The following is a 26,795-nucleotide window of genomic DNA, read 5'->3' on the forward strand; positions in this document are numbered from 1 at the left end:
GGGATCCAGCAGCCTGTTCCTCTCTCCTGGGATGAAGTTGAAGATCAGATGGATCTGAAATACTACAATAAAAATCTCATAATGAGCATGCACAATAACCAGTTTTAAATTTTTAGACTTTAGTTGTATGTTGAGGTTTTTTTAATTAGGGAAGTGATAGTTCTTCACCGAGGTCTAGCCACATATAAAATTCGAAGTTGTGTTTTTTAGTCATTTTTTAGTCTCTCACTATATTTTTTTAGATGGGGGCGGAAATATTTTTTTTTCTTTAACTCAAATGACTAAATAAACTTACCTGAAAAAACCAGGGGTAAAAGTAACTTAAAGGACTTACCAGTACGTTGGAGTCCTGAGTGGGGGCGTGCCCTCAACCGGAAGAGGCAATTTAAAGGCCCCGGGGCTCTGGCTGGGAGCCCTGGGGCCTTTAAATTACCCCAGAGCTCCCAGCTGCACAGGCAGCTGGGAGCCTCAGGGGTGAATTAAAGGGCCCGGGGCTCCAGCCGCAGCAGAGCTTGAGGCATTTTAAATCCCTGCTGGAGCCTGGCCGCCAGAGCTCAGGCGGCGATTTAAAGGGCCTGTTGTTCCTGCCACTGCAGGCCCTTTAAATCACCCCCTGGAAGCCAGTCCGGTCTGGCACGGCGTACTGACTCTTGCTGGTACGCCAGACCGGACCGGCTTACTTTCATCTCTGGAAAAAGCCCAGATCTTCATCCTTGGTCTGAAACGAAGCATGGATAGTTCTAGAAACACAGCAGAATTTTAGAAAAAGTTGAGTATTGCAAATGGATTTATAACAGTTAAGTTTTAACCTTTGTTTCTTAATCTTTCACTTCTATAAACATTAGAGACTTTCCTGACTAGTGCATTTTTATTTATACATTCCTTTATAGTTGTGCAATCTTCACTGAAATAAAGTGAAGTTTTGTCTTGGGAGTTGCTGCTCAACACTTGCTAATTCCTGGTTTTGAGATGCATGAGGCAAGGGAAATTAGAACAACATAGAAAAGAAGTGGGAAAGAAGGTACAGAGCATTGTCTGGCTAACATTTCAACAAAGGGAAAACTCATTTACCCCCAAAATTTTGTTACATGACCCATCAGGAAGCCTAGTTCTTTTTCAGTTTTCTCTTTATTTCTCTGCTGTGCAAGCATCAGCAAATGATTTCCCTTTTTGCATTTCAGGAGGATACATAAATAAAACCAAACTTTTGCAGCATTTATTTCTTTGACTGTAAAAACATTAAAAATATTTTTAATTGAATACCTGAGAGAATTCTTGATTGAGACCAGTGTTGAAAAAAGATATTCTGTGTTTTGTTTTTTGTTTTGTTTGATGATCAGTTGTTGTTCATTTCAATATCAGTTTGTTTCTTTAATTCTTTTGTCCAGGATTTGGAATGCTTTGACTGATAATTATGGTAATGTAATGCCAGTTGATTGGACGTCCTCCCACACCAGAGCGTTGCATATGCCAACACTGAATCTCTCAGAGAAAGGGGTAAGTTCTGACTGTAGCCAAAAACCTTTTGGGGCCTTTTCCTCTTGGTACAGAAATAATATAGGATGTAATTCTTTATTAAAATAGTTATTTGGGGTCACTTTAAAATATTTTTCTTTTTAATGTGTTGTATTGGCATTAGCAGCAAGGGTTGTCTTTTAACACTGACAGATCTGATGCATTCATTTCTGCTCCTTGCTTTCAATAAAGTGTTATGATGTGGGTGCCTTCTAAACTGACTGACTGGTCAACAAATGGACCAATTTGCATAACAGAGGGGCAAGGGAAAGACAGTAATAAACTGTGGAAGTCTTCTTGTTCACTTTCAGTCTTGTCTCTTGTGTATTGGTATCTGAAAATGTTGGTAAATTGTGTCTTGGTAAATTCATTATGAACTTTTTCCCCACCAAGGCCATATCCTGTAATCAGATAGCTACAGGATCCAACAATAGTGTGGATCCAACTGCAGGATCAGAGCCCAAAATATACTTCCTTGCTCTACAAATACATGAGACTGAAATATAGCAACACTTGTCCCTCCCTACTAATGGAGAAAATAGGCACAATAGCATTGCTTAGCCAAGAAGTGTAATTTTAATAATACGGTGCACTGAAGCATATTGTGAAAGTTTGGACATTCTTTTGCAGCCTAATAGCTGGGTGATATAAAAAAAGAGGATTGATACCCCAGTTTTCCAGTGATGCTGGGTGAGGTATTTGGGAAGATTGCCTGAATATTTGCATCCAACCACAAGCATGATGAAATTTGCACTGAGCACCAGAAAGACTTTAATGAAAACATAGCACATGTTTTACACAACAGGATACTCAGTAGACATTAAATTTAAAGTTTGGGATGGATTTGACAGAATGCAGGTAGTTGACAGTCTGTGAAAATCTTGTTCTAGTTAACAAAACTGGAATCGCACAGTAGAAAATCAAAAACTGATTTAAATGAGGCAATGGATTTTTCCTATTGTGTAGCCAGTATGATTGATCCCAAATGCAAAGGTCATATACTGAGCCCAGGGTATGAAAAATCAAGTAGAAAAATCAGAATTTTGGCAATTTTTACGAGACCTACATTCCCATCTAGCCAATTCACCATTAGTCAAGTGTATTCTGCATGTTCAGATTAGTTTGTTTGGGTGAAATGTTGTAATATACAAGGTGGTGAAAATGCAAATAATATGGTAAAAGTATATCCATATCTAACGGCATAATGGTAGGCCTAACATTATTAGTCTGGAGACTTGATTTTTGTGTCCCCCCTGTTTAATTGTGGAACTGTAAGCTCTTACAAGAATGTGTGCCTTTTTGTTTGAGGAACAAATGCTTATGAAATGAATCCCGTGTTGTGTGTGGTTTTCTTATTAAATAAAACATATAGAGTTTTTTTTTTTCCAGAAAATGAGTAGTTTTGTTTTATGGTTGGAAAATCACAACCTTGAATTGTCTGTTCACCCTGGCTTCTAATTGTAACTTTATTAGACGTGACTTAATGTATATTGTATTTAAAGTAAGTGATTAAATGCACTGCTGATTCTTGCATATGTCATATTCTGATGACTTTCTCAGATGTAAATAGCAGTAATCTATGTCATTTTATATAATCCTTTATAAAAGTCAGGATACGCAACAGATTTATACTTATCTGTCACTGATATATCTATTTTGGTATCTTGCTTCTATCTGAAGGAGTACAGAGTGAGCTACATGAGTCTGATGGACTGATTGGCTAGTCTACAAATGTTGGCATGGCATAGAGTGAGTGGTGTGTTTAAAGTAGTCTTTTTTTTTTTTTCTTTTTTTCCTTTCCTTTTGGGAAAGTAAAGAAGATGCTAATATTCTTGTCAAAACAAAAAGATAAAAATAAAATACGTTTCAGTTACAGATTCATTTTCACTTTTGTTGAGGTGTATTAGGTTTTATGTTATAAGAATTATTTATATCTTTTAGATTCTTGATTATGAGCAAGAATCTAATTTTTGGTTCTATTATTGTTGACACCAAGAATTTCTACTTGTATTTTAACTTTTTGCTCTTTCACTTTTTCTGTGTGCGCTTTCAGTTAAATGAAAATTTGAACCTTGACCTATCAGATGATGAAGAACTTAGAGAACAGCTGGATATGCACTCTATCATAGTTTCCTGCATCAGTGATGAACCACTGTTCACAGCAGAGCAGGTAAAGAAAAATATTCAACAAAAATAGTGTTACGGCTTAATATTATATCTTAGTTCTATACCTTTTGCTCTTCCTAGTTAGTGGATGCTAAAGAGATTTGGAGACAAGTTGATCGCTTTTGTTTAGAGTTACAGCAGCAATGTCTATACTGTGATCTAGGGCGGTAATTCCCCTGCTTATGTACACATAGTTGTGCTAGCATAAATAGCAGTATAGCTGCGGTAACACAGGTAGCGGTAGTGGAGACACAGCTGAGCTGTGTCATGTACATACCCACCAGTTTCAAGTAGGTTTGTACTCGGTACAGCTCAGCCATGCCTTCACTGCCACTACCCATACTATTCTAGCTACACTGCTATTTATACACTCCCTAGCTTGATGAGAGCTAGCACAAGTATCTGTACATAAGCAGGGGAATCACGTCCCTCACTTGCAGTGTAGATATAGCCAAAGAGATGCATTGGGTACTTTTTCATGTTTCAAATTGCCCTCTGTTTCAGCTTTGGGGTTTCCATATGGGTCTTTGAAATTCTCATACTTCAGTTTCCTGGCATGATCCAGCAGGAATCTGAAGGAAGATGATGTAGACAAAAATGCTCCTAAATTAAGTATATATGGCATGAGGCTGGATATCTTATTTTCAAATGTCTTAGCATTAATATACAACTTGTTACTTCCAAAAATGACAGTGAAGACAAATGTAATTTTTATTTGTTTTTTTAGGTCAATATGAGCTTGGTTTAGATGTTACATATTACAGAGCAGCAGCTCTTCTATTGTTAAGGTTGAGAATTGCTTACTGTTTAATGGTCTTTTCTAAGTGCTCTAAAATCCTCAAGCTTACATTCTATTCTATTATATTAATTTATACTGTTCTCATCACTGTAGTGTCTGAGTGCCTTCAAGTAGTGCAATCAGCAGTGTGACTACATATCTGCTGCATGATGGTTGTTCTCTTATCCTCTCCCCAGAGGGAGGAACATCTGGAGTGGAGTATCTTGTTTTGGTAGCGTGTTTTTTGTTAAACACATAGCAAGAGGTATATTTAAGTCAAAGAAATGCGCCTTGCATTAGAAGTGGAAAATGGTGAGGTTCGTGTTCCTGGGGGAGTTCATTCCACGGTCTGACTGCCCCAGAAAATAGTTCTGTCTCTTGCATAGGCAAACTTTACTCTTACTGTTGAGATTTCCATTGTGTCAAAGGAGCAAAGTTGTTGACCACGGTCTTTGTCCCAGAGGTTTAAGTATCTTGGGCCGAGGCCATGGAGCAGTTTGAAAATAAGGTCACAGTAACTGGGAGGGGCTTAAGGTGACATGCTGTAGCCATTAAATGTGAGTAGCACTTACGCACTGAGAGTTTGAGCCCTACTCCTGGCAGCTTTCACAGAATGTAAACATTCCTTGCTCTCTGCCCCTATTCTGCAAGGGATCCTTTGTAAATTTTGCTCTGAGACCAACATTTGATTTGAGTGGTATTTGAAAGTGCTAAAAAAAATCCATAAGCACACTCTGATTTTACTTTAGAAATATTGTCAAGGAAATTAGATTTAAATAGCAGGAAGATGAAAAATTCTTTAGAAAGTAGTTAGGGTAATCTAATCGTGACTCATGCTCGTCAACCATTTCCTGAATAATGAGACTGACTGGTTTTAAAAAAAGAAAAAAAAAAAAAGTTGTTGCTGGGTCACTTGATCAAGGGCCTTAGGCTACACAGACACCCTAACATGATCCACTCATAAAATTTTCAGATTCTTATAACTTTTTTGGTGCAGAGCTAGTTAAATATGGGGGGTTGGAACAGTGAGGGAGAATGTGGGGGGTAGTGTCGCAGCAGGATAGGGGTGCAGGGTGGGGCTCTGTCCCTTTGCCAACCTTTACTCCTTTGTGCTGTGCTCTGGCACAGGTATGTGGGGCCAGCACACCAATAGACAATCCTTATTAATAGGGCTGTCGATTAATCGCAGTTAACTCAGGCGATTAACTCAAAAAAATTAATCGCAATTAAAATAATTAATCATGATTAATCACCGTTTTAATTGCACTGTTAAACAATAGAATACAAAATGAAATTTATTAAATATTTTGGTGTTTTTCTTCATTTTCATATCTATTGTATTCTGTGTTGTAATTGAAATCAGTGTATACTATTTTTGATTACAAATATTTGTACTGTAAAAACGATAAACAAAAGAAACGTATTTTTCAATTCACCTCATACAAGTACTGTAGTGCAATCTCCTTGTAATGAAAGTGCAATTTACAAATATAGATTTTTGTTGTTGTTACATAACTGCACTCAAAAATCAAACAATGTAAAACTTCAGAGCCTGCAAGTCCATTCAGTCCTACTTATTATTCTGCCAATCACTAAGACAAACAAGTTTGTTTACATTTACAGGAGATAATGCTGCACTCTTCTTATTTACAATGTCACCAGAAAGTGAGAACAGGCATTTGCATGGCACTAGAAAGTGAGAACAGGCATTTGCATGGCACTTTTGGAGCCGGCATTACAAGGTATTTACGTGCTAGATATGCTAAACATTCATATGCCCCTTCATGCTTTGGGCAGCATTCCAGAGGACATGCTTCCATGCTGAGGTCGCTCGTTTAAAAAAGAAATCAGTTAATTAAATTTGTTACAATTCTCCCCCAAGGAGTTCAGTATGTCCCTTGCTTTGTTTTACTCACATTCTGCCATATATTTCACGTTATAGCAGTCTCGGATGGTGACCCAGCACATGTTTCATCTTAAGAACACTTTCACTACAGAGTTCACAAAATGCAAAGAAGGTACCAATGTGAGATTTCTAAAGATAGCTATAGCACTCGACCCAAGGTTTAAGAATCTGAAGTGCCTTCCAAAATCTGGGAAGGACAAGGTGTGGAGCATGCTTTCAGAAGTCTTAAAAGAGCAACATTCCAATGAGGAAACTACAGAACCCAAACCACCAAAGAAGAAAATCAACCTTCTGCTGGTAGCATCTGACTCCGATAATGAAAATGAACATGGGTCCATCCGTAATCTTTTGGATTGTTATTGAGCAGAACCTGTCATCAGCATGGACGTATGTCTTCTAGAATGGTGGTTGAAGCATGAAGGGACATATGAATCTCTAGCGCATCTGGAACGTAAATATCTAGCCACGCTGGCTACAACAGTGCCATGAGAATGCCTGTTCTCACTTTCAGGTGACATTGTAAACAAGAAGTAGGCAGCAGCATCTCCTGTAAATGTAAGCAAACTTGTTTTGTCTGAGTGATTGGCTGAACAAGAAGTAGGACTGAGTTGACTTGCAGGCTCTAAAATTTTACATTATTTTATTTTTAATGCATTTTTTGTACATAATTCTACATTTGTAAGTTCAACTTTCATGGTAGAGATTGCACTACTGTACTTGTATTAGGTGAATTGAAAAATACCATTTCTTTAATTTTTACAGTGCAAATACTTGTAATCAAAAATAAATATAAAGTGAGCACTGTATAGTTTGTGTTCTGTGTTGTAATTGAAATCAATATATTTCAAAATGTAGAAAACATCCAAAAATATTTAAATAAATTGTATTCTATTACTGTTTAACAGTGCAATTAATTGCGATTAATTTTTTTAATTGCTTGACAGCCCTACTTCTTAATATAAAAAAACATTCAGACACTCTGATTTTGGAAACCCAGTTCCAAGACTAGAGCTTTGAAGAACTGAGTTTCCAAGAACATAATTTTTCTATAATCCCTTGTTAAATAAGGGATCATCTCCCAAGGGACCATTGCTCTCTAGACGCTCAGAAACACTGAGAGAGCTGAACCGTAAGGGGGGAAAGTTGGGTACCTACCCCTCCAGTGACATGGCTATGTTTCCCTTCTCCAACCAGCTGTGCCATCCCTTAGTACCACCAACCTCCCCTACAAAACATCCCATTCTTCAACAGTTCTTCGTTCCAATGGCTGCTTCACTTGGCCCCAGGAGGGGGGCACAAGGGTTGCCTTCCCTCCAGCGCTCCCTGATCAGAGAAGGAACTGAAACTCCTCTCCTTCCTCATGCTGTCTTCTGCAGTGGGGAATAGAAACAAAGCTCAACCTTCCCCTTGATGATGATGCTTCTAGAAGAAAAGGGGAGGTCAGAGCAATGCAGGTGAGAAAAGAAGAGGCTCAGAGCCATGCAGTGGGAGAAGTGGGGAAGGGCTTCAGCGCTGACTCCATCTCAGTGCCTGCACCGTTCCTGTATTCTCTCCCCAGCTCCTTAACCTGTTGGGCCCCCATCAGTGCCCACCCCGTATAGGGAGGAGGCCTGGGAAGAGAGTACTGGTCTGTGCTGGGCAGTCAGAGATAGAAGACAAGGAGATGCTGCAGAGGCAATGAAGGAACTACCTTGCATCCATTGCCTTCTGTGGCCTGTTTAATCATTGCCAAGAAGTCAGCGGCAGTAGAGGGAAGAGCTGAGCTGGGGAACATGAGAGTTCTGGGCAATTTAAAATCAAGGAAATTAACTACCCCAAAATTTTATTGATGCAGAGTTGAGGTTATCTGGTAGTGCCGCATTTCTCAAACTTGGAGTCCCAATCTGAAAGGGAGTCACAAGAGTTTTGGTGGGAGGGTCATCCGAGCAGCCGCTGCTAGTCAGGCACCCAGCTCTGACGGCAGCACCACCCGCAGCAGCGCAGAAGTATAAATGGCATGGTGTGGAGGGGTCATCAAAGCTTGAAATATTTTCAGAGGGGGTCCCAGCAAAAAAAAAAGTTTGAGAACCCGTGCCATAGTGCATCATGCCCTTCTCGAACGTCAACTTCAGCTACACTAAAACTCTAAAAGACAATCTGCTGTGTTCTTTTCTTAATAAACCCAATATACCATATGTGTTGTACCCATTTCAAAAAAGTATTGGGTTATAAATACATAGTTGAGTAGTGCCAAAAGCTGGCCATGGACTCTTCATAAGCTTACTGTAAAATATGACTTTTGAAAATTGATGGATAACTAGGAAAATCTTGAAAAATTGGAAGTAAACGAATATGCAGGACCAGTTGTCATCTGGGAGAGAGCCATTCTGTCAATTATTGTCCTGGTACATCTAACTTCTATCTATGCTAAAGTAATCAAGTAAGAGAAGGGAAACTGGTGAAGGTAATAAGAACAAATAATAAAAAGCATGGATTTATAAAGAACAAAGGTTGCAGAAAAACTTGATTGCTCTTTAAAATAAAACTACAAATTTGGTAAATGAAGGGAATGGAGTTGATGTACATTTAGATTTTAGTAGAAGGTTTGATATTTTCTGATAATCTCAAAAAATTAATCCAAACTGACTTGCCAAAAACACTGCCATATGGAGTAAAAACTGGATAAAAGTTAATGATAAACTGTAGCAGTATTGAATTTGGGGAGAGTTGAGCAGGGCAATGCAGTGCCTGGTTTTAACATCTTCGTTAATGATCTGGAATCCTAAATAAAACAGAACATTAAATTCACCTGTGTTAGTAAACTGCAGAGGATTAATCAACAATCTGTACAGAGAAATATTACTGTAAAAGGAACCAAAAGAGAGAAGAAATATGGGCCAAAAAAACCCTGATATACAATTTGGAAAAAGGAAATTAATACAGCTGGGGGAAATAGCACAAAATGCAGATTCTCAGTATGGTGGAGGGAAATGCATAGATTGCAAGATCAGCAGGAACCATTGTGATCATCCGGTCTGAGCTCCTGTATAACACAGGCCATAGAACTTCCCCAAAATAATTTCTAGAGCATAACTTTTTTTTGAAGAACATCCAATCTTGATTAAAATTCTCAGTGATCTACCAGTGATATTCCAATAATTAATTTCCCTCACTGTCAAAAATGTATTCCTAAATTCCTGCCTGAATTTGTCTAGCTTCAACTTCCAGCCATTGGATTATGTTATACCTTTCACTGCTAGATTGAAGAGCCCATTATTAAATATTTGTTGCCTATGTAGATACTTATCAACTGTCAACTGTAACCTTCTCTTTGTTAAGATAAATAGATGGAGCTCTTTGAATCTGTTGCTATAAGGCATGTTTTCTTATGCTTTAATCATGCTCGTGACTCCTCTCTGAACCCTTTATTTTTTTTATAACTATCTTCACTTTCCATTTAAACCAGGCTGTTTTTTTTTTTTTTAAACCGGTCTGGCCTCCTTCCTTGATTGCGGCTTTTTGGGCATCTAGTAATGTGTTCTTAAATTATTCCCAATTACCATTCACATTTCTTTGGTTAAATTCTTTCTCCCAGCTGATTTGGCTCATAATTTTTTTTTAATGTGAAAATGACCCTATAAAGGCACCAGGTGTGTGTGTGTGTGTATATATAATATGTTACTGTTCTAGACTTTATTCTGCTTGCACATTATAAAGGTGATCAAGTCATGATCACTTGTTCCTAATCTACCATTAAATTTTAGTTCTGTGATCAGTTCTACTTTATCTTTTAGGACCAGGTCTAATAAAAAATTCACCTGTGTTGACTGTAAGCCTTTTTGGGTTAGAAAATTGTCATCTATAAAGTTTAGAAATTCCAAGGATGTTTTAGAACTGGTAGCTTGAGACCTCTAGCATATGTCACTCAAATGGAAGACTTCCATGATCACAGAGGTTTATTTTCCCTGACCCATTATAGATATGTGCAATAGGAGGCAGTGATCTTGTTCCTACTGTGATCTAGTGGTCTGTAGTAGACACCAATTAATAATTCATTGTGTGCTTTATCTTTAGGATATTGATCCATAAGCATTCAGATCATTTTCTTCCAAGTTATCGGTTACTCGGAAACAAGTAATGCCTTTTTTGACACATATTGCCACTCCCCTACTCCTCTTGCCCACTCAGTCCTTCTTAAATAGGTTATAACAATTTATTTTTAGCATTCTAATCGTGTGAATCAACCCACCAGGTTTCAGTAATACAACTAGATTTTATTTATGCATATAAGTCAGCAATTCCAGTTTCTCTTGTTTGTTACCCAGGCTCCTATCATTGAGGTATAAGCAAATAAATAATTTCTTCTCTTCATGAGACACATCTGGAAATTAGTAACACTGAAAGACAACTAAATAAATTAAACATAAATGTGCAATATACAATATAAATGTAACATGGTGTTTTTAAAAAAAAATGTGATTTTAGCTTACAGAACCAGGAAGTTGTAGTTCCTTTTTTTTTTTTTTTTGGACAAGCCTGGAGTTACCACAACTGAAATTTTGCATTCAGTTTGGGGTGCCTAATTAACAGGAAGATATTGACAAATTGTGGGATGGCCAGAGAGAGCAATAAAAATGATAAAGGGCTGTAGAGGGTACGCTTATCTGGAAAGAATAAAGTAACTAAAATATACTGTAGTTTTGCTATGGATGACTAAGGGGAGAATACCTATCTACAACTGTTTGAAGGATGTACATATCAAGGACTGAGAAAAAATATTTATGGTGGTATAAAGTGGTTTAACTTGGAGGAATGGGATAAAATTAAGAAAATAAAACTTAGACTGAATATCAGAAAAAGATATACAAACTCATCCTGCCAAATCATCCGTGGTCTTGAAGCAAAGAGACAGAGGACCTATGTATGCATGGCTGCAAACTTTATTTCTTAGCCATTATCAGACAATATGTATAGATTAATGGATAAAATTGTTATGAAAAGCCTAATCTGTGCTGAGTCCCATTTTCTATTTTTTAAATAAATTTCCCTTTATATTGATATGCCTGATTCCCAGTCTCAACACTGGCTTTACCTTGTTAGTACCACCTAATATGCATTTATTGGAAGAAAAACTATCTGGAAATAGAAAATTTTAAAAGTAAAAAAGTTGATGAGCTGTCAGTAGAACTATATACAAATTCTAAGTTGTTGCTCGTTACCAGTGATTCTCTCCCCAAGATTGTGTATGCATCTTTATTAAAGGTGATTGAAGAAATAGAGGAAATGATGCAGGAATCACCTGACCCAGAAGACGAAGAAACACCCATGCAGTCAGACCGGCTCTCCATACTTTCCCAGGAAATTCAAACACTCAAAAGGTCCAGTACAAACAACAGTTATGAAGAGAGTAAGCGATACTCATTTAATATCTTGACTATATTTTTAACTTCTTGAAAATAGCTAATGGCTTAAACTGCCCTATACTTGATCTATAATCATTTCCATCTGTGAAATCATCTGCCTTTGAAAATGCAGTCAGAAAATCTTGAAAGGCAAAGTAAACTATAATATATATCTAGATATCTGGGAAACATAATTGATTTCAGTAAATAAACGTCATAAACTGCTAAGAATGTGTTTGCTGAGAATTGAATATAAAACCTTACCTTTACAGTATTTAAAACAAAAGCAGTTGTATTAAAGTTTGACATGATGGATTTGACTCCTTTTACAGGGTAAGTAATCTTTGTTAAATTATTAACATATTAAACGTTAGGTAGGATAATAGGTGTCTGACAGATGCACATTAAGGCAAGTGTGTACTGTATTCTTCATTTAGAGAAATGAACTAAGGTTAGTAGAAGTTGCAAGCTTTGCAGAAGATGAAGAAAAAGTTCTTCCATGATGTTGCTTCAGTTACTGTGGTTTCCCTGTTCTGGTATAAACAAGAGAAGAATCAGATTCTTAGGGGGCTTATTCCTTCACCCACTTACTTCCCTGGTCCTTCTCGCATGAACAGAGAGCCACAATACCGAAGTCCAAAGGTGCAAACAATTCGATGTTTATTGGGGTGAACTTCCAGCAAGCATGATTTCAGTTTCCTTCCTTAGTGTCCCCCTTCCCAGTTCTGACACCACAGAGCCTTACACCTGTGTCCCTGTTCCCATTCCTGCCCTTAGCCAAACATGATTCCAATTTCCCCGCCCCCATTTCCCCCTTTAGCAAAACATGATTCCAATTTCCCCAACCCCAGTCCCTGTTGCCATCCCCCCACACACCCACCCACTTCCTGATTGACTGCAGACTATATAGTAAAACTTGAGTTCTGCTTAGCTGTACCTTAACCAATCATTTTCCTGAAATTTAACTAACCAATCCTAACATATTGTAACATGATTATGTAACCAATTATATCCCACCATCTTAATTAATTTAGACCCAACAAAATTAATTATACAGCAGACAGAAATAATCACAGAACCAGACAGAGATTATACAGACAAACAATGGCAAAGTGGGAACTATAATGACAAAACAATACAGAAGTGAGGATTTCACATCCCAGCTATTGATAAGTGAGTTCTTCCCAGACAGGTTTCAGAGTAGCAGCCGTGTTAGTCTGTATTCGCAAAAAGAAAAGGAGTACTTGTGGCACCTTAGAGACGAACAAATTTATTAGAGCATAAGCTTTCGTGAGCTACAGCTCACTTCATCGGATGCATTTGGTGGAAAATACCTCTGTATTTTGTTAGTCTCTAAGGTGCCACAAGTACTCCTTTTCTTTTAGCTTAAGAACAGGGCCTCAGACAGTCACAGTAAGAGAAGGACCTTAAGCTGGCAGACAGTGATTTTGATTCTTTATTTTATACCTCTATAACTAGCCAAGTGATAAGAATACACCTAAATTCTTACAGTATAGGCCTTTACAGACAGGCCTGAATGTCTGTATCCTAACACAGATGAACAGTTATTTTCTGTGCTTCTGCAACTGTATAATGAGCTTGACTAATGCAGTTTCTCTTGAGGGTGGTTGTGAGAGTTTCACCTTTACTTTCAAAGACTCCGTTTAAAAAAGATTTTGGGCATTTTTGGTTCTTCAAGTAGATGCTGACATGTATTTTTACTTAGGTGTGTGCACCCAGCATTGGAGTTTTTTGCCTAGCGGTACCCATAGAGGGCTGATGCTTGTGACTGTGGCCTCTCTCCTGGCTATGTGAGGCAGTGCCACCCTGACCCTCTCTCCAGTTCCTTCTGATCGCCCGTAGCTGGAGTCAGTTATGTGTGGTTGTAGTCTCACAGCCTCGCCTTTAGTCTTAGCTTGGTTTATTGTATATAGTTAGTTAGTGTTAGGTGGTAGTGTTCCACAGTGATGTCCTCACCAGGGTTTAAACATTGACCTTTGTGTGGAGGGGCTATCCCCAACTGTGCCCCCTCCCCCCGACATGCAGTACTTGCTTTGTTTAGGCAAGGCCCATCTTAAAGAGCATTGTTTGATCTGTAGATAGTTTAAAAAGCAGACTCAGGCGGTCAAGACCTTCACCTCAGACAGCACCTGCTTGAACAGTCCATGCAAGCTGATCCAGTACCAAAGCCCTCCTTGGGCTAAAGATTGCCTTCTGGCTCAGAGAGCATCACTGCCTCTTGTTCTGAGGCAGGTGCCTCTCCGAAGAGGCAGAGGAGCTGTTCTCAGTCATTGGTGCTGAGGAAGAGGTCTCATAAGACCATCGGGACCACTCCAGGTTGCAGGGCAACTCCTGCCTTCTACAGGAAAAGTGTGGACTGGCACACGACTGGTTTTAGCACACGGGATAGCATGGGTACCTCTGACCATTCCCTGGTATTCAGTAGGAAGGGCAGAAATCCCGTACCATTGACACCAGTTCTGGTCTCCGGATGTCCATTGAGTCTGGAACCGATGAGGGGGATGCCAGTACCGACTATATCTGCTGTGTTGATGTACCAGGTTGTTGCGGACCCGCTCTGCCTTTCCATTCCATCCTCACCACTGGTACAGAACTTTCCAAGGCTTGCAGCTTCAGCAACCCCTCCAAAGGACCACCCCACTGAATCTTGATGCCCCTTGGCACTGCACTAGGACATTCCCTTCTCCACAGTGGGCATGCAACTGGTACCAGAATCAGCTCAGCAGCATTTGACACCACAGATGATCCCATGGCAAATTTCACCACCCTCGATGTCAATGCACTCCTGCGCTCTGATACCGCTGTTTGTGTCAGGACCAATGACTGCAGCACTGGCATGCTCAGTAGCAATGGTACTGCCTTCATCGGGAGCAATGGTCTCTCCCTTGTTCTGGGTGATCGATGAATCTGACCACCGGTTGGTTCACTTGGGTATTGCTCCTCCCTTATCGCCGAGATCCCAGGGCTCTTCTGATTCTGAGTCGGGATGGTTGTCATCCTGCTCTACATCACCCAACAAGCTCTGAGGGCTGCCAATGGACCAGTATGGTTCCCAGGATTGGCTGTGCACTATGGCTGGGACGGAGGTCCTTGTTCCAACCCCTGTTGTCCACCAATACCCTACCTGTATCAATGGGCTTCTTGGACTCAATGGGACGCTCCTCACTTGTGGAGATCCTGCTCTTTGTCCTGGTCAAAGCCGAAGTCCCCTGTTGGATCAACGGTGGTGACTGCAGAACAGTCATGTGCCTAGGCATTGATGGCCTTTCTCCCTGCAGAGCTACTGGAATCCACCCTTCTGGGCACAGTGTGCTGCCGGGTTCATCCTCTCCTTCTGTCCAACAGGATTTTAAGTTGTACCAGGACCTTTTACACTGCATAGCCACATCGCTTGGCATCCTGGTACAGTTTCTCCAAGAGAACACACACAAACTGGTAGACATTCTACAGCCTGCCATCCCTGGGAGAATAGCCCTCCTGACTGGTGATGGGCTCCTGGAGCTGGCAAGAGCCCTGTGGAGTACACCGGCCTTGGTACTGCTGGTGGCTAAGCTACTTCATTCCGATACAGGGATTTGAAGGGTTCTATTCCCATTGGGCCAAAACTCCCTGGTTATGATGGCAGTGAATGACAGGGCAAGGCAGGGGAGTTTCAAGTCCACCCCCACAGACCGAGACTCCAAACAGTTGGAGTCTTTTGGGCAGAAATATCTATACCTCATTGTCCTTACAGATTAATATTGTGAATCAACAAGCTTTGCTGTCCAAGTATGATTTCTTCTATTGGTCAGCCATGTCCAAAGTCAAGGACCAGTTTCGCAAAGCCTTGTTTGAAGATTTTGGGTGTTCATTGCGGAAGGCTGTTCAGTGGCCAAAGCGTCCCTGGAGTCTGCCCTTGACATTGGAGACACCTCAGCCACGGTGATGATCTCTAATTATGGGGAGGGCTTCATGGTTTCAAAACTCTGGGATCGCTTTGGACGTCCAGCAAGCCATAGAGGACTTGCCCTTAGGCTCAGTCTTGTTCTCGGACAAGACTGATGGTACTTAGCACTGGAATCCTTAAAGGAGTGAATCTTGCGGTCCTTGGGAGTGTACATGCTATCCATGCAAAGACGCCACTCTGGGGCTCACTAGCAGCAACGGTATCCCCTGCAGCAGTCCTGTATGCCGCCTTCCCCCCCTAGAAAGAAAGAAAGATAGATCCCACAAGAGGAAGCAATCAGGCACAGGCTTCAGACAATCCACACACACTCCCCCAGCGCCTGGTAAGTGCCCATTTTGACTCCTTAGTCCACAGCATTACTCTACCCTCTTATTTCTCCTGCCCCCCTCCCCCAGCCCCTTTGGAGACAGACTGGCCCATTTTAACAGTGCTTGGGACTCAGTTACTTCTGACAGCTGAGTCCTAGATACTGTTAAATCGAGCTATGCAATCCAGTTCCTCTCCATGCCCCTTTCACACGCCCCTCCCCATTCCCCTTCAGGGACCCATCTCACAAGAAATTGCTCATCAAGCAGGTCAGCTCTCTGCTGACGTTGGGAGTGGTGGAGGAAGTTCTGCCGCAACACCAGGGCCATGACTTTTACTCCCGATATTTCCTGATACCAAAATCCAAGGGCTGGATGAGACTGATCCTCGACCTTCATGGCTTCAGCAAGGTAATAAAATAGAGTGACCATGTAGAGCCTAATCTATTGGCTATCCTCCCTGCACTGTCTCAGAATGATGTATTCTTTGCTTTGGATCTCCAGGAAACTTACTTTCATGTGGTGATTCTACCAAGCCACAGGAAGTTTCTTCATTCTGTGGTAGGAGAGTGCCACTTCCGGTATACGGTTCTCCCCTTCAGTCTCTCATCTGTTACCCTAGTCTTCACCAAATACATAGAATCGTAGGACTGGAAGGGACCTCGAGAGGTCAAGTCCAGTGCCCTGCACTCATGGCTGACTAAGGATTATCTAGACCATCGCAGAGAGGTGTTTATCTAACTTGTTCTTAAAAATCTCCAATAACGGAGATTCCACAACCTCTCTGGGCAATTTATTCCAGAGCTTAACTACCCTGACAGTTAGTAAGTTTTTCCTAATGTTCAACCTAAACCACCCTTGCTGCAGTTGAAGCCTATTGCTTCTTGTCCTATCCTCAGATGTCAACGAGAACAATTTATCTCCCTTCTCCTTTTAACAACCTTTTATGTACTTGATAGCTGTTATCATGTCCTCCCGCCATTTTCTCTTCTCCGGACTAAACAAACCCAACTTTTTAAATGGCTGTGGATCATGGCATATCTCGGGAGGAAAGGAATTCATATCTTTCCGTAACTTAGGGATTGGTTGCTGAAGGGGCAGCTCAAGAGAGGAGGTTCTTGCCCATGTCAACACCACATTGTGTTTGCTTGACCATCTGGGATTCATTGTAAACACTGGAAAGTTAACCTTGGCTCCCACTCAAAAAATCAAGTTCCTTGGAGCCCTGTTAGATTCCATGAGGACGAGACCATTCCTGCCAGCCAACTGCTTCCAGGCAATTCAACAGCTCTGTCTCAGCCTGCAAACTCAGCCCTCCATGACAGTCCGGGTATGTCTTAGCCTGCTGGAGCACATGTCCACTAGTACGCAGGGGGACCAGTTTGCCAGGCTTCACCTTGCCCTCTTCAGCTGTGGCTCAGGACAGTGTATCACCCTGCCCTGTATTCTCTGGACAGATTAGTTCGCCTTCCCCCTCTAGTCCTAGACTCCTTACATTGGTGAGCGTTCCCATGCAATGTGTGCTAGGGGACCCCCCTTTGCTCGGCCCTCTCCAACAAAGTCAGCAGTTACTGACACTTCACTTCTCGGGGGGGCATCTGGACTTGCTGAGGGTGCAGGACTTAGGATCAGAATAGGAAGCCTCACTCCATAGCAATATGTTGGAGCTTCGGGCCATTCACCACGCATGTCATGACTTCCAGGACTGTATCGGGCACTCGGTAGTTCACCTACGCACAGACAATGCCACTGCAAAATACTATGTGAACAAACAATGGGGGTGCACGTTCCAGGTTACTCTGCCCAGAGATGATCAACTGTGGCAATTTTCCATCAAAGACGACATCACTGTGGCAGCACTTGCCGGTGGTGTAAAGTCATCCGGCGGACCATGTCAGCCGGGTTTTCTTTCTGAGCCATGCATGGTCCCTGAAGGCCAGCGTCCTCTGGGTCATCTTCACAATGTGGGGCGTCCCCACGATCAGCCTATTTGTGATGGGGGAAAATAGAAAGTGTTGCCTATTCTGTTCTATTCTGGGGGGCATTGGTCCAGACTCCCTCTCCAAAGCCTTCAATTGCAGCTGGCAGTCAGCTCTTCTGTATGCCTGTCTCCCTACTCTGATCATTCCTCAAGTCATCCTCAAGCTCAAGATGGATCAGGCCAAGCTCATCCTAATTGCCCCAGCGTGGCCCAAACCTCCTTGCTTTGTCAGTTCAGCCTCCCATACTGCTGCTTCTCCACCCTGATATGCTCACTCAGAGCTATGGCCACACCCTCCATCCTGCGATCAGCTCCCTGCATCTTAGGGTGTGGCTGTTACTTGGCTGAATGAAGAGGAAGAGCAGTGCTCGGTGGCTGGCCAGCAAGCCCTACTCAGTAGCAGGAAGTTCTCTACAAGGATATCCTACTTAGTTAAGTGGAAGAGGTTCTTGGTCTGTGGGACCCAAACTGACTCTGGTTTCCATCCAGGACATTTTAGTGTACCTACTACATCTTCAGAAATTGGGCCTTGCGCTAAGTTCACTGAAATTGCATTTGGCATTAATATCTGCATTTCATTCCCTTATTTAGGGGAAGTCATGCCATATCATTTTCCAATGCGATGGTGTCAAGATTTCTGGAAGGGCTTCTCCAGTTCCATCCTCCAGGTCGGGATCTGGTTCCCATGTGGGACCTAAACACGATTCTGGTGGCTCTAATTGGCCTTCCATTCAAGCCCCTTGCATCCTATCCACTGCCCCTCCTGTCTCAGAAAACCGCATTCTTGATACTCATCATGTCAGCAGGAAGGATATGTGAGTTGCAGGCTCTAATGGCTGAGCTGCCTTACACTCACTAGTCCAAGCAAAAGGTAAGGTGGTGATCACCCTTTAAATTTTTATTTAGGGTGGTCTCAGTTTCATCTGAATCAGGAGGTGTATTTATTTGTTTATCTGCATTCCTCCCCAAAGAAACAGCATCTCCATGCTCTAGATGTCAGGCACCTCCATACTCTAGCTTTAGACAGGACTAGACTGTTTGGTGCTTCGCCTCGCGTGTTCATGTCATATGCAAACCGCATGAAAGGGAGAGCGGTCTCAGCACAGACTATCTCTAGATGAATAACATCCTGTATTAAGACTGCGTATGACAAAGCTTCGGCTATGCCTCCTCAGCAGTGCTTGCTCCACAAGGGCACAAGCGACGTCGATAGTGTTCCTCAGTGACCTTTCCAAACTGGACATTTGCAGGCCAGCCACATAGTCATCCATATATATGTTTATGGACCATTATGCTATTTTACTGCATCTTCCAGAGCAGACTCAGGCCTTGCAAGGGTGGTCCTGTGATCCCTATTTCAGTAGACTCAAAGCCCTGCCTCTGGATTGGGATACTATTTGTGAGTCACCTAAGTGGAATACACACCTGCATCTACTCGAAGAATAAACTGTTATTTTAATTGTTTGAAATGTGATGCAGTTGTGTATTCCACAACCCTCCCTCCTTCCCCTCTGCATAGGAGTCTCCTCTCATGGGATTCCGGTTTGAAGGAACTGGCAGGGGTCGGGCCGTCACTGCCTCATACAGCTAGGAGAGGGACCGCGAGGCACAAGCCCCACCACTCTGAGTACTTCAAGGCAAAAGGTTCCAGCATGCTAAGGGCGCAGACATCTAAGTGGAATACATGTCTGCATCACACCTCAAAGAACCACAGTTACAGTAAGTAACTGTTTCTTTTATTCTGTGCCAGAGGAAAATACTCAGTTCCCTTCTTTGTCTTGCAAAAAAGGAAGACTTAGGAGAGTTCACATTTATAGTGTGACCATGATATACTGAATGCCAGTTAAATGAAACTCTTGGCTAACCCGAGTTAAGTTATGCCCCTGAAGATTGTGCTCTGGTGGCTTGTACTTCAAAACTGCCCTCTGGGAAAAGACATGGACCCAAAAAGTGGCTGTCACCACATCATTCTGGTTTTGGTTGGATTTAGAATGCTTTGACAGCATTCTCACTTCTGTTTTCAGGGTCTGTATTGTCCAAAGCCTCTCCACAAAACTACCTGGCATTTGTCAAGATGACTTGCTGTCTTTAGTATATGTCAAACTTAGACTGCAAACTGTACTGTCCTGGCTGGTCTCTGGGAATCTAAGGCAGCGGTTCTCAAACATTTTAATGGGATTGCCAGGGTTGGCATTAGACTTGCTGGGGTCCAAGCCGAAGCCCGAGTCCCACCGTCTGGGGCCGAAGCCCTTCGGCTTTGGGCCCCCCCTGCCCAGGACAGCAGGGCTTGGGTGAGCTCAAGCTTCGCTCCCCCTGCCTCCCGCCTTCTGGGGTCATGTAATAATTTTTGTTGACAGAAGGGGGTTGTGGTACAATGGAGTTTGAGAACCACTGTTCTAAGGCTTCAAAATATGCATTTCAGAGATGGGAAATCCAACGTATAGACCTCAAAGCCTATTGAGTAAGGTTTCCACATTTCCTAAAAGATTCAGGTGTTCTCAGAGACCTTTTGATATTCAGCATTGTTTTATATTTCATATGCTATTAATATTGCTCTTCCTTATCAGTTATTCCTGTCATTCATTTTTTTTTATGGATGAGCAGTTAGCTTTGACCAACTGATGCTTTGGTTTGCATGAAAAAATCATTTAGTTTTGCTTTGCCAATGCCTCAGAATTTACTTTGACATCTTCTACGGTCATTGCCCCACAGAAAGTGGTGGTTACCTCAGTTTCTTTTGTTGCAAAGAAGTTTCAGAATTTATCTGCATATGAGAACTTCACTCTCTTCTAGTTGCCAGTTACATCATCAGAATGTCTTGACCTAGGTTGGCATGTTTGTTTTGCCAGCACTGACAATCAGAGTTGATTTTACTGAATGTTAACAGCCCTGCAATTTTTTGGACACATTGGGGCACCAAGTTATTCAGAAATTGATTGACCCTGACATAACCAAGATGCTATACTACAAGACAGAGATGGTCTATAATACTTAGTCCTGCGATGAGTGCAGGGGACTGGACTAGATGATCTCTCGAGGTCTCTTCCAGTCCTACAATTCTATGATTCTAAGTAGAGGCCACAGCCAACATGCTGAAAATATAGAGTGGCCTAAGCATCTTAAACAGTTTTAAAGGCCTTCGGCAGTTTGAACCACATTAATGCCTTCAGAGGGTTTAAGTCTAAACTGTTTTAAGCTTTTAAAGTGGGTTGAGGCTGAAGCTGCTCTGAGGATGTAAAGGTTGCCCTTTAGTCCCTTGCCAGAATGAAGAACCATCCACAGTAATGCTACTGATTTCCCCCTTAGCAAGGGAGTGAAGAAGAGCTAACTCCAGTAACTCCCACTGGGTAGTTGAAAAAATTAAATCATGTTTCAGTTATATCCTCTGCTACTTGCAGGAGTTATATTGTGTTGTACTTGTAGATATATTTAATTTTTTCAGCACCTATCTATAGGGATAGGCAGTTTAACATCCTTAAAACAATTTTGCAACAATATAAAATCTACAAAATACTTGCTAATTGAACCTGACCACACAATAATATCCATCTCATTCATCACATTGTATGTATCATATTCTTCAGGTCCCCTCTTTGACCTGCTCCCCAAATGTCAATGGGAAAAAATGGGCTTTGTGGCATGCCTAGATGGTAACAAATTCCAACTCTGGCAAACTTAGGTGCAGGAGTGAATTCTACAGCCACAGAGTTCATGGAGAACATCCCTTGATCAGCATCTTCCATTTTAAATCAAGCAAGCTTTAACTTGAACATGACTGCTGATTCCTCTTTGTCACACCTACTATCTGAACCACTTGGGAGCTAATAATACTCTAAAAGGCAAAGTTGTGTTGCAAATGGTGGACATACCTGACACAGGGAGTATCCCATATAACTTCCACAATTGTATTTTGATGCTCCCCACAGCTGACCCAACATCCCTTCTTTCTTGTCTGGTGTGAGTGTCAGCTAGTCCCTATTTCAGAGACATGAGGTCATCCATTCCCTACCACACCAGCCTGAATAGAGAAGAAAGAGACATGGAGCTGTGTATTGTTGTCATGCGAAATATATCACAACCCTATTTTCTCACTAGCTTTCCACTGACCTGAGTGTCACCCCTCCTGTTCAGGGTGAACAAATAGGCTGTTGTGCCACCCCTTGTGAGAGTCCTTTGTGGAAATGAGCAGTTACCCAAAACTACTGTGTGGGATCTGTAAGAAAGGAGCAAAGCCAGTTGACTGACACATCCACTCTTCCTATGATTTGCAGATGTTGGCAGCATTTTGTGATCACTGGTTACAAAAACTTCTCATGGATTTAAAAGAATCAGCAACAGTATCCACAGTTAGAATTCCATCGCCCACTGGAACTCTTGATCATACCAGGCCTGAAATATGCAAACTCCAGAAATGACCATGGGTTGTCCTGCCATAACTTTTTCAATAGCTTTTCAGAGAGAAAGAGAGAGAGGAAAAAATAGACGGCAAGACTGTCTTGTCCGGGGATGATTCTTGTGCAGTTTCACTACACTTTCTTTAGGGATAGCTGCCATCCTCTATTTGCAGATTATATATAACTTTTCACCAAGTTCTGGGGTAATCAAAAAGTTGTGGTTATTTTCTTATTTTCATATTTTAATAGCAAACCTAAAAAAAGCTTATTGTGAACTTGTATCCCCACGAAACACATAGTGTGTTTGTGTTAGAATTATTTATGGCATCTTTTTGGTAGTGGAAGTATAAATTATCAAAACTCTTGGGATAATTAAAAATCCTTTTTGTTGATAATCTCCCCATGCCTAAAAAACTGACATTGCTTTTTATACATTATGCAGAACATACTCTCACTTTTTCTTTTTTTTTTTAATAGGAGTACAAAAACTGACTGTTGCTGAACTAAATGAACTACTAGAAGAAATTGAGACTGCCATTAAGGATTATTCTGAGGAGCTGGTACAGCAGTTGGCTCTAAGGGATGAGCTGGAGTTTGAAAAGGAAGTGAAAAATAGCTTCATTTCTGTCCTCATCGAAGTACAAAACAAACAGAGAGAACACAAAGAAACAGTGAAGAAGAAGAAAAAGCTGAAAAATGGTAGTCCTCAGAATGGCAAACAAGAAAGAGGTCATATGCCTGGAACAGTAAGAGAGTCTTTGTGATACTTTATATAAAGATTCATGCAGAATTCTGGGGTTTTTTAAGTGTTAATTCATAGTGTACATTTATCTAATAAGGAAGTAGTCATAAATACCTCTCAGACCTAGTAAATGATGTAGATTTACCCCTTATCTTAAAGCGTAAGCAATGTCCAGTTCTTTCCCTTGAGACTTGCATTGCTTTTCATGGTTCCTACCAGACTTTTAGCTTTTTCCCAGCTTCTGAGCAGCAACTTTATCACTTGCACTCTGGCTCAAAATCAGTTGTGCATTGCTCATCGGAGAGGTGGTCATTGCTTGTACGTGCTTCATGATTTTGACTGTGTAGGCGGTAAAACACACATCACTGCTAGACATGCAGGAAGTACAGTATTGTCATTGATATAGCTGTACAAATCTTAATTAATCTGATGGAGTCTAGTATGTAGAATTTATGCAAAGTGAAATATAGACCCCGTGCAGCTTCCACGGAAGTCAGGGACAAAGTTCCTGTTAACTGATATGAGAGTAGGATTGGGATCAAAGTTTAATGTACAAAGACAGATAAATTAGGTTTGCTCTCTATAAACTATGTGATCAACCAAAGGAAAAAAGTCTCTGACAGGGTTAAAATAACAGGAGTTAGAGATGGAAAAGACCTATTACGTCATCCAGTCTAGATTCCTCCTAATGCAGTTTTTTCGTTACAGTATTCTTTTTGAACACTTTGTCCAGTCTAGTGTTAAAAGATCCAATTTGACATTACTGGATTGCCACTGTTATGGGATCCAAACAGAAATTTCACATTACTTCATTATTTTAATTTTTTGGGTGCTAATATACAGGTAATACTGATGTTTTGTGTACTCCTTTATAGTTTGTTTAGATCAAAATGCAGTATATGGTTTGTCTCTGCAAGCTTTAAATAGAGAGTAGAATGTAACCGTGTGGTTAATTGTCATAATTCCTGCCATGCATTCTAGTGTTTGTACCTAAATAATTCTCTTTATTTCTGTAACTCATTCCACTGGGAAAGAAAAGGTGCATACCCATTTCACAACCCAATGTTATCAAACTGATATGATGATGGAAGAAGTACGGTTAACCCCTGTACTTGTCAGAAGTTGTGCATAATACAGTTCGTTAATGAGAGAGGAGGAAGGAGAACATAAGAAATATTCTTCAGTTGTTTAGCACACCATAAAATAATGGAAACTCAATGTAAATGGTGGTAGTATAATTTTTTAATAGAAAGTGTTTGCTGTCAGATCAAAATTACTGTACATCTGAAAGTTAAGCAAAAGAACCACTTACGTTTATGCTCAGTTTACAGGATCATGTAAAAATCACACTTTTATTTGATTCAAAACAAAGCAAGTAACACCTACCCTGAGGAAGCTAGACTGTTTGACAAACTTTGTTTTTTGTTTTGTTTTGTTAATTCTGAAAATGCTAAATAGGAATATTACTTTGTTTCTGCTGGATTTACTGTGTAAGTAGTAGCAAATCTAAGTATACCAGGTAACAGAAAATATATTGAATAATACATTAGAGAATATTTTTTTTAAAAATTAATACGCTGATATGGTGCCTGTGATGAGGCAACTAAGCAACCTACATTAAAATTAAAGATTAACCTGCCAAAATATATATCTAAATCAAACCAAATTTTCTTCTTGCCATTTACAAACCAGATGAAAGGGATTAATTCCCAGTGAATATAGTGAAAGCCATTAAGAAGTCAGTACTGATTAAGCTGCTACTGCACTTACTATATCCTTGCAAAAGCAGAGGAAAAACTGTAGTAGTGTGACGTCACTGTTTGGTAATAGTTGACAAATGCAGACTTTTTATACAGCAACCCTCTACAAAGAATAGGAGCGAAAAGAGGGTTAGAAACAGAAAAGAGACCAAGGTTGAGGGTGCTGAAAATGGACTTGTATCATGCCATTGACTGAAAATTGTCTGGCCTTTACTGTGTACAAGGACAGAAAGCGATTGTAACTACTGGGAAGATTCATAGGGTTCAACTGCTTTACTACTTAGGTCATAGATTATGAAGGGTTTCATATCACAATAATGTTAGACACTGTAAAGAAGAACAGGGTAAATAATAATAATGTTGGCGCACTGACCCTTTAACTGAACACAAATTTAAAGCAAGACACTTGTGAACTCTGTTGGCATTGGGTAAGGGATTCACCTTCCATCAAGGAATTTATTAATTTTTCATTTGAGCAGTAAACTATTTCAGAGGCAACCAGCATAAGTGAGTATATATTTTGTAGCCTTCCTTGAAGGCAGTTAGATATCTAGATCCACTCTTCTGGGTTTTATCCTCGGGAATGAGATTCAGCAGCTGAACCGCAAATGAAATTATTTGGATACCTCCCAAGAATGAATCATGTGACCTGTGGGTGCACTGTGCGCTACTTGGCCTCTAATTCTCAGACCTTTCTTCCCAGGGGATATGGAGCTGGGTTATTCGGTCACGTGTCTCCTGTTGCTTTTAAGTGATATAAATTGTGATGTGTGATATTAATACATAGTGTCTCTTTTCTTCAAACAATTATTTTATTTGTCTAGACAAGATATTCTTTGATGCTGAAACAGCTTAATTTAAAAATATTGAAAAGTGGTAGTTCTTAAGTTTTGTTGTACTGACAAGCATGGGATTGTATGTGCATATCACGCACTCAGTTGCTTGTCTACATTTTTAGACCTTGTAAGTGTCTTAGTTAGGATTCAGCTAACCTATGTGAGATGAATGCAGGGCAGGTTACATCTTTCTTGAAGTTCTTGTTTCAGTTCTAGAAAGAGTTACTTATGTTTGAATTGAGAAGACTGTCTTCCAAGCATAAAGAATAGAACTTCTTTTTTAATGAAACCTTGGACTGTCTAAAACAGGGGTGGGCAAACTAAGGCCTGCAGGCCAAATCTGGCCCTCGAACTCCCGTTGGGGAGCCGGGTCTAGGGCTTGCTCTGCTCTGGCGCTCCAGCCAGGGGGCAGGGTTGGAGGCCGCTCTGCGCGGCTCCCAGAAGCAGCGGCATGTCCCGCCTCTGGCTCCTATGCATAGGGGCAGCCAGGAGGCTCTGCTCTGCATGCTGCCCCCCGCCCCAAATGCTGCCCCCACAGCTCCCATTGGCCAGCGCCTGCAGACAGGGCAGTGCACAGCAGAGCCACTTGGCTGCGCCTCCATGTCGGAGCCAGACGGTGGACATACCACTACTTCCAGGAGCCACTTGAGGTAAGCACCCCCCCAGAGCCTGCATCCCTAAGACACACACACACACACACACACACACACACACACACACACCCCCCTCCACTTCCTAACCCCCTGCCCCAGCCCTGATCCCCCTCCCACACTCCAAACCCCTCAATCCCAGCCCAGAGCACCCTCCTGCACCCCAAACCCCTCATTCCCAGCCCCACCCCAGAACCCACCTGCCAGCCAGAGCCCTCACTTTCCCCCACCCCAGCCCGGAGCCTGCTCCCACATCCTGAACTAATCATTTCTGGCCCCACCCTGGAGCCTGCACCTCCTCCTGCACCCCAACCCCAATTTTGTTAGCGTTCATGGCCTGCCATACAATTTCTATATCCAGATGTGGCCCTCGGGACAAAAAGTTTGCCCACACCTGGTCTAGAATCTGAATGT

At 41.4% G+C, this 26,795-nt stretch overlaps 1 protein-coding gene across 3 annotated transcripts in view; it reads left to right on the forward strand.

Moving 5' to 3' along the window:
• FEZ2 (fasciculation and elongation protein zeta 2) overlaps nt 1-26,795 on the forward strand; it is a 59,960-nt gene that overhangs the window by 2,295 nt on the left and 30,870 nt on the right. For all 3 annotated transcript variants that reach the window (XM_043511498.1, XM_038396669.2, XM_038396668.2), the window contains exons 2-5: nt 1,389-1,497; nt 3,569-3,685; nt 11,607-11,751; nt 22,871-23,139. In XM_043511498.1, the coding sequence (XP_043367433.1) occupies nt 1,389-1,497; nt 3,569-3,685; nt 11,607-11,751; nt 22,871-23,139 (640 nt within the window). The remainder of the gene's footprint in view (nt 1-1,388; nt 1,498-3,568; nt 3,686-11,606; nt 11,752-22,870; nt 23,140-26,795) is intronic.

This window comes from Dermochelys coriacea, chromosome 3 (assembly GCF_009764565.3).
Source record: "Dermochelys coriacea isolate rDerCor1 chromosome 3, rDerCor1.pri.v4, whole genome shotgun sequence".
In the NCBI taxonomy this organism is placed as follows: Eukaryota; Metazoa; Chordata; order Testudines; family Dermochelyidae; genus Dermochelys; species Dermochelys coriacea.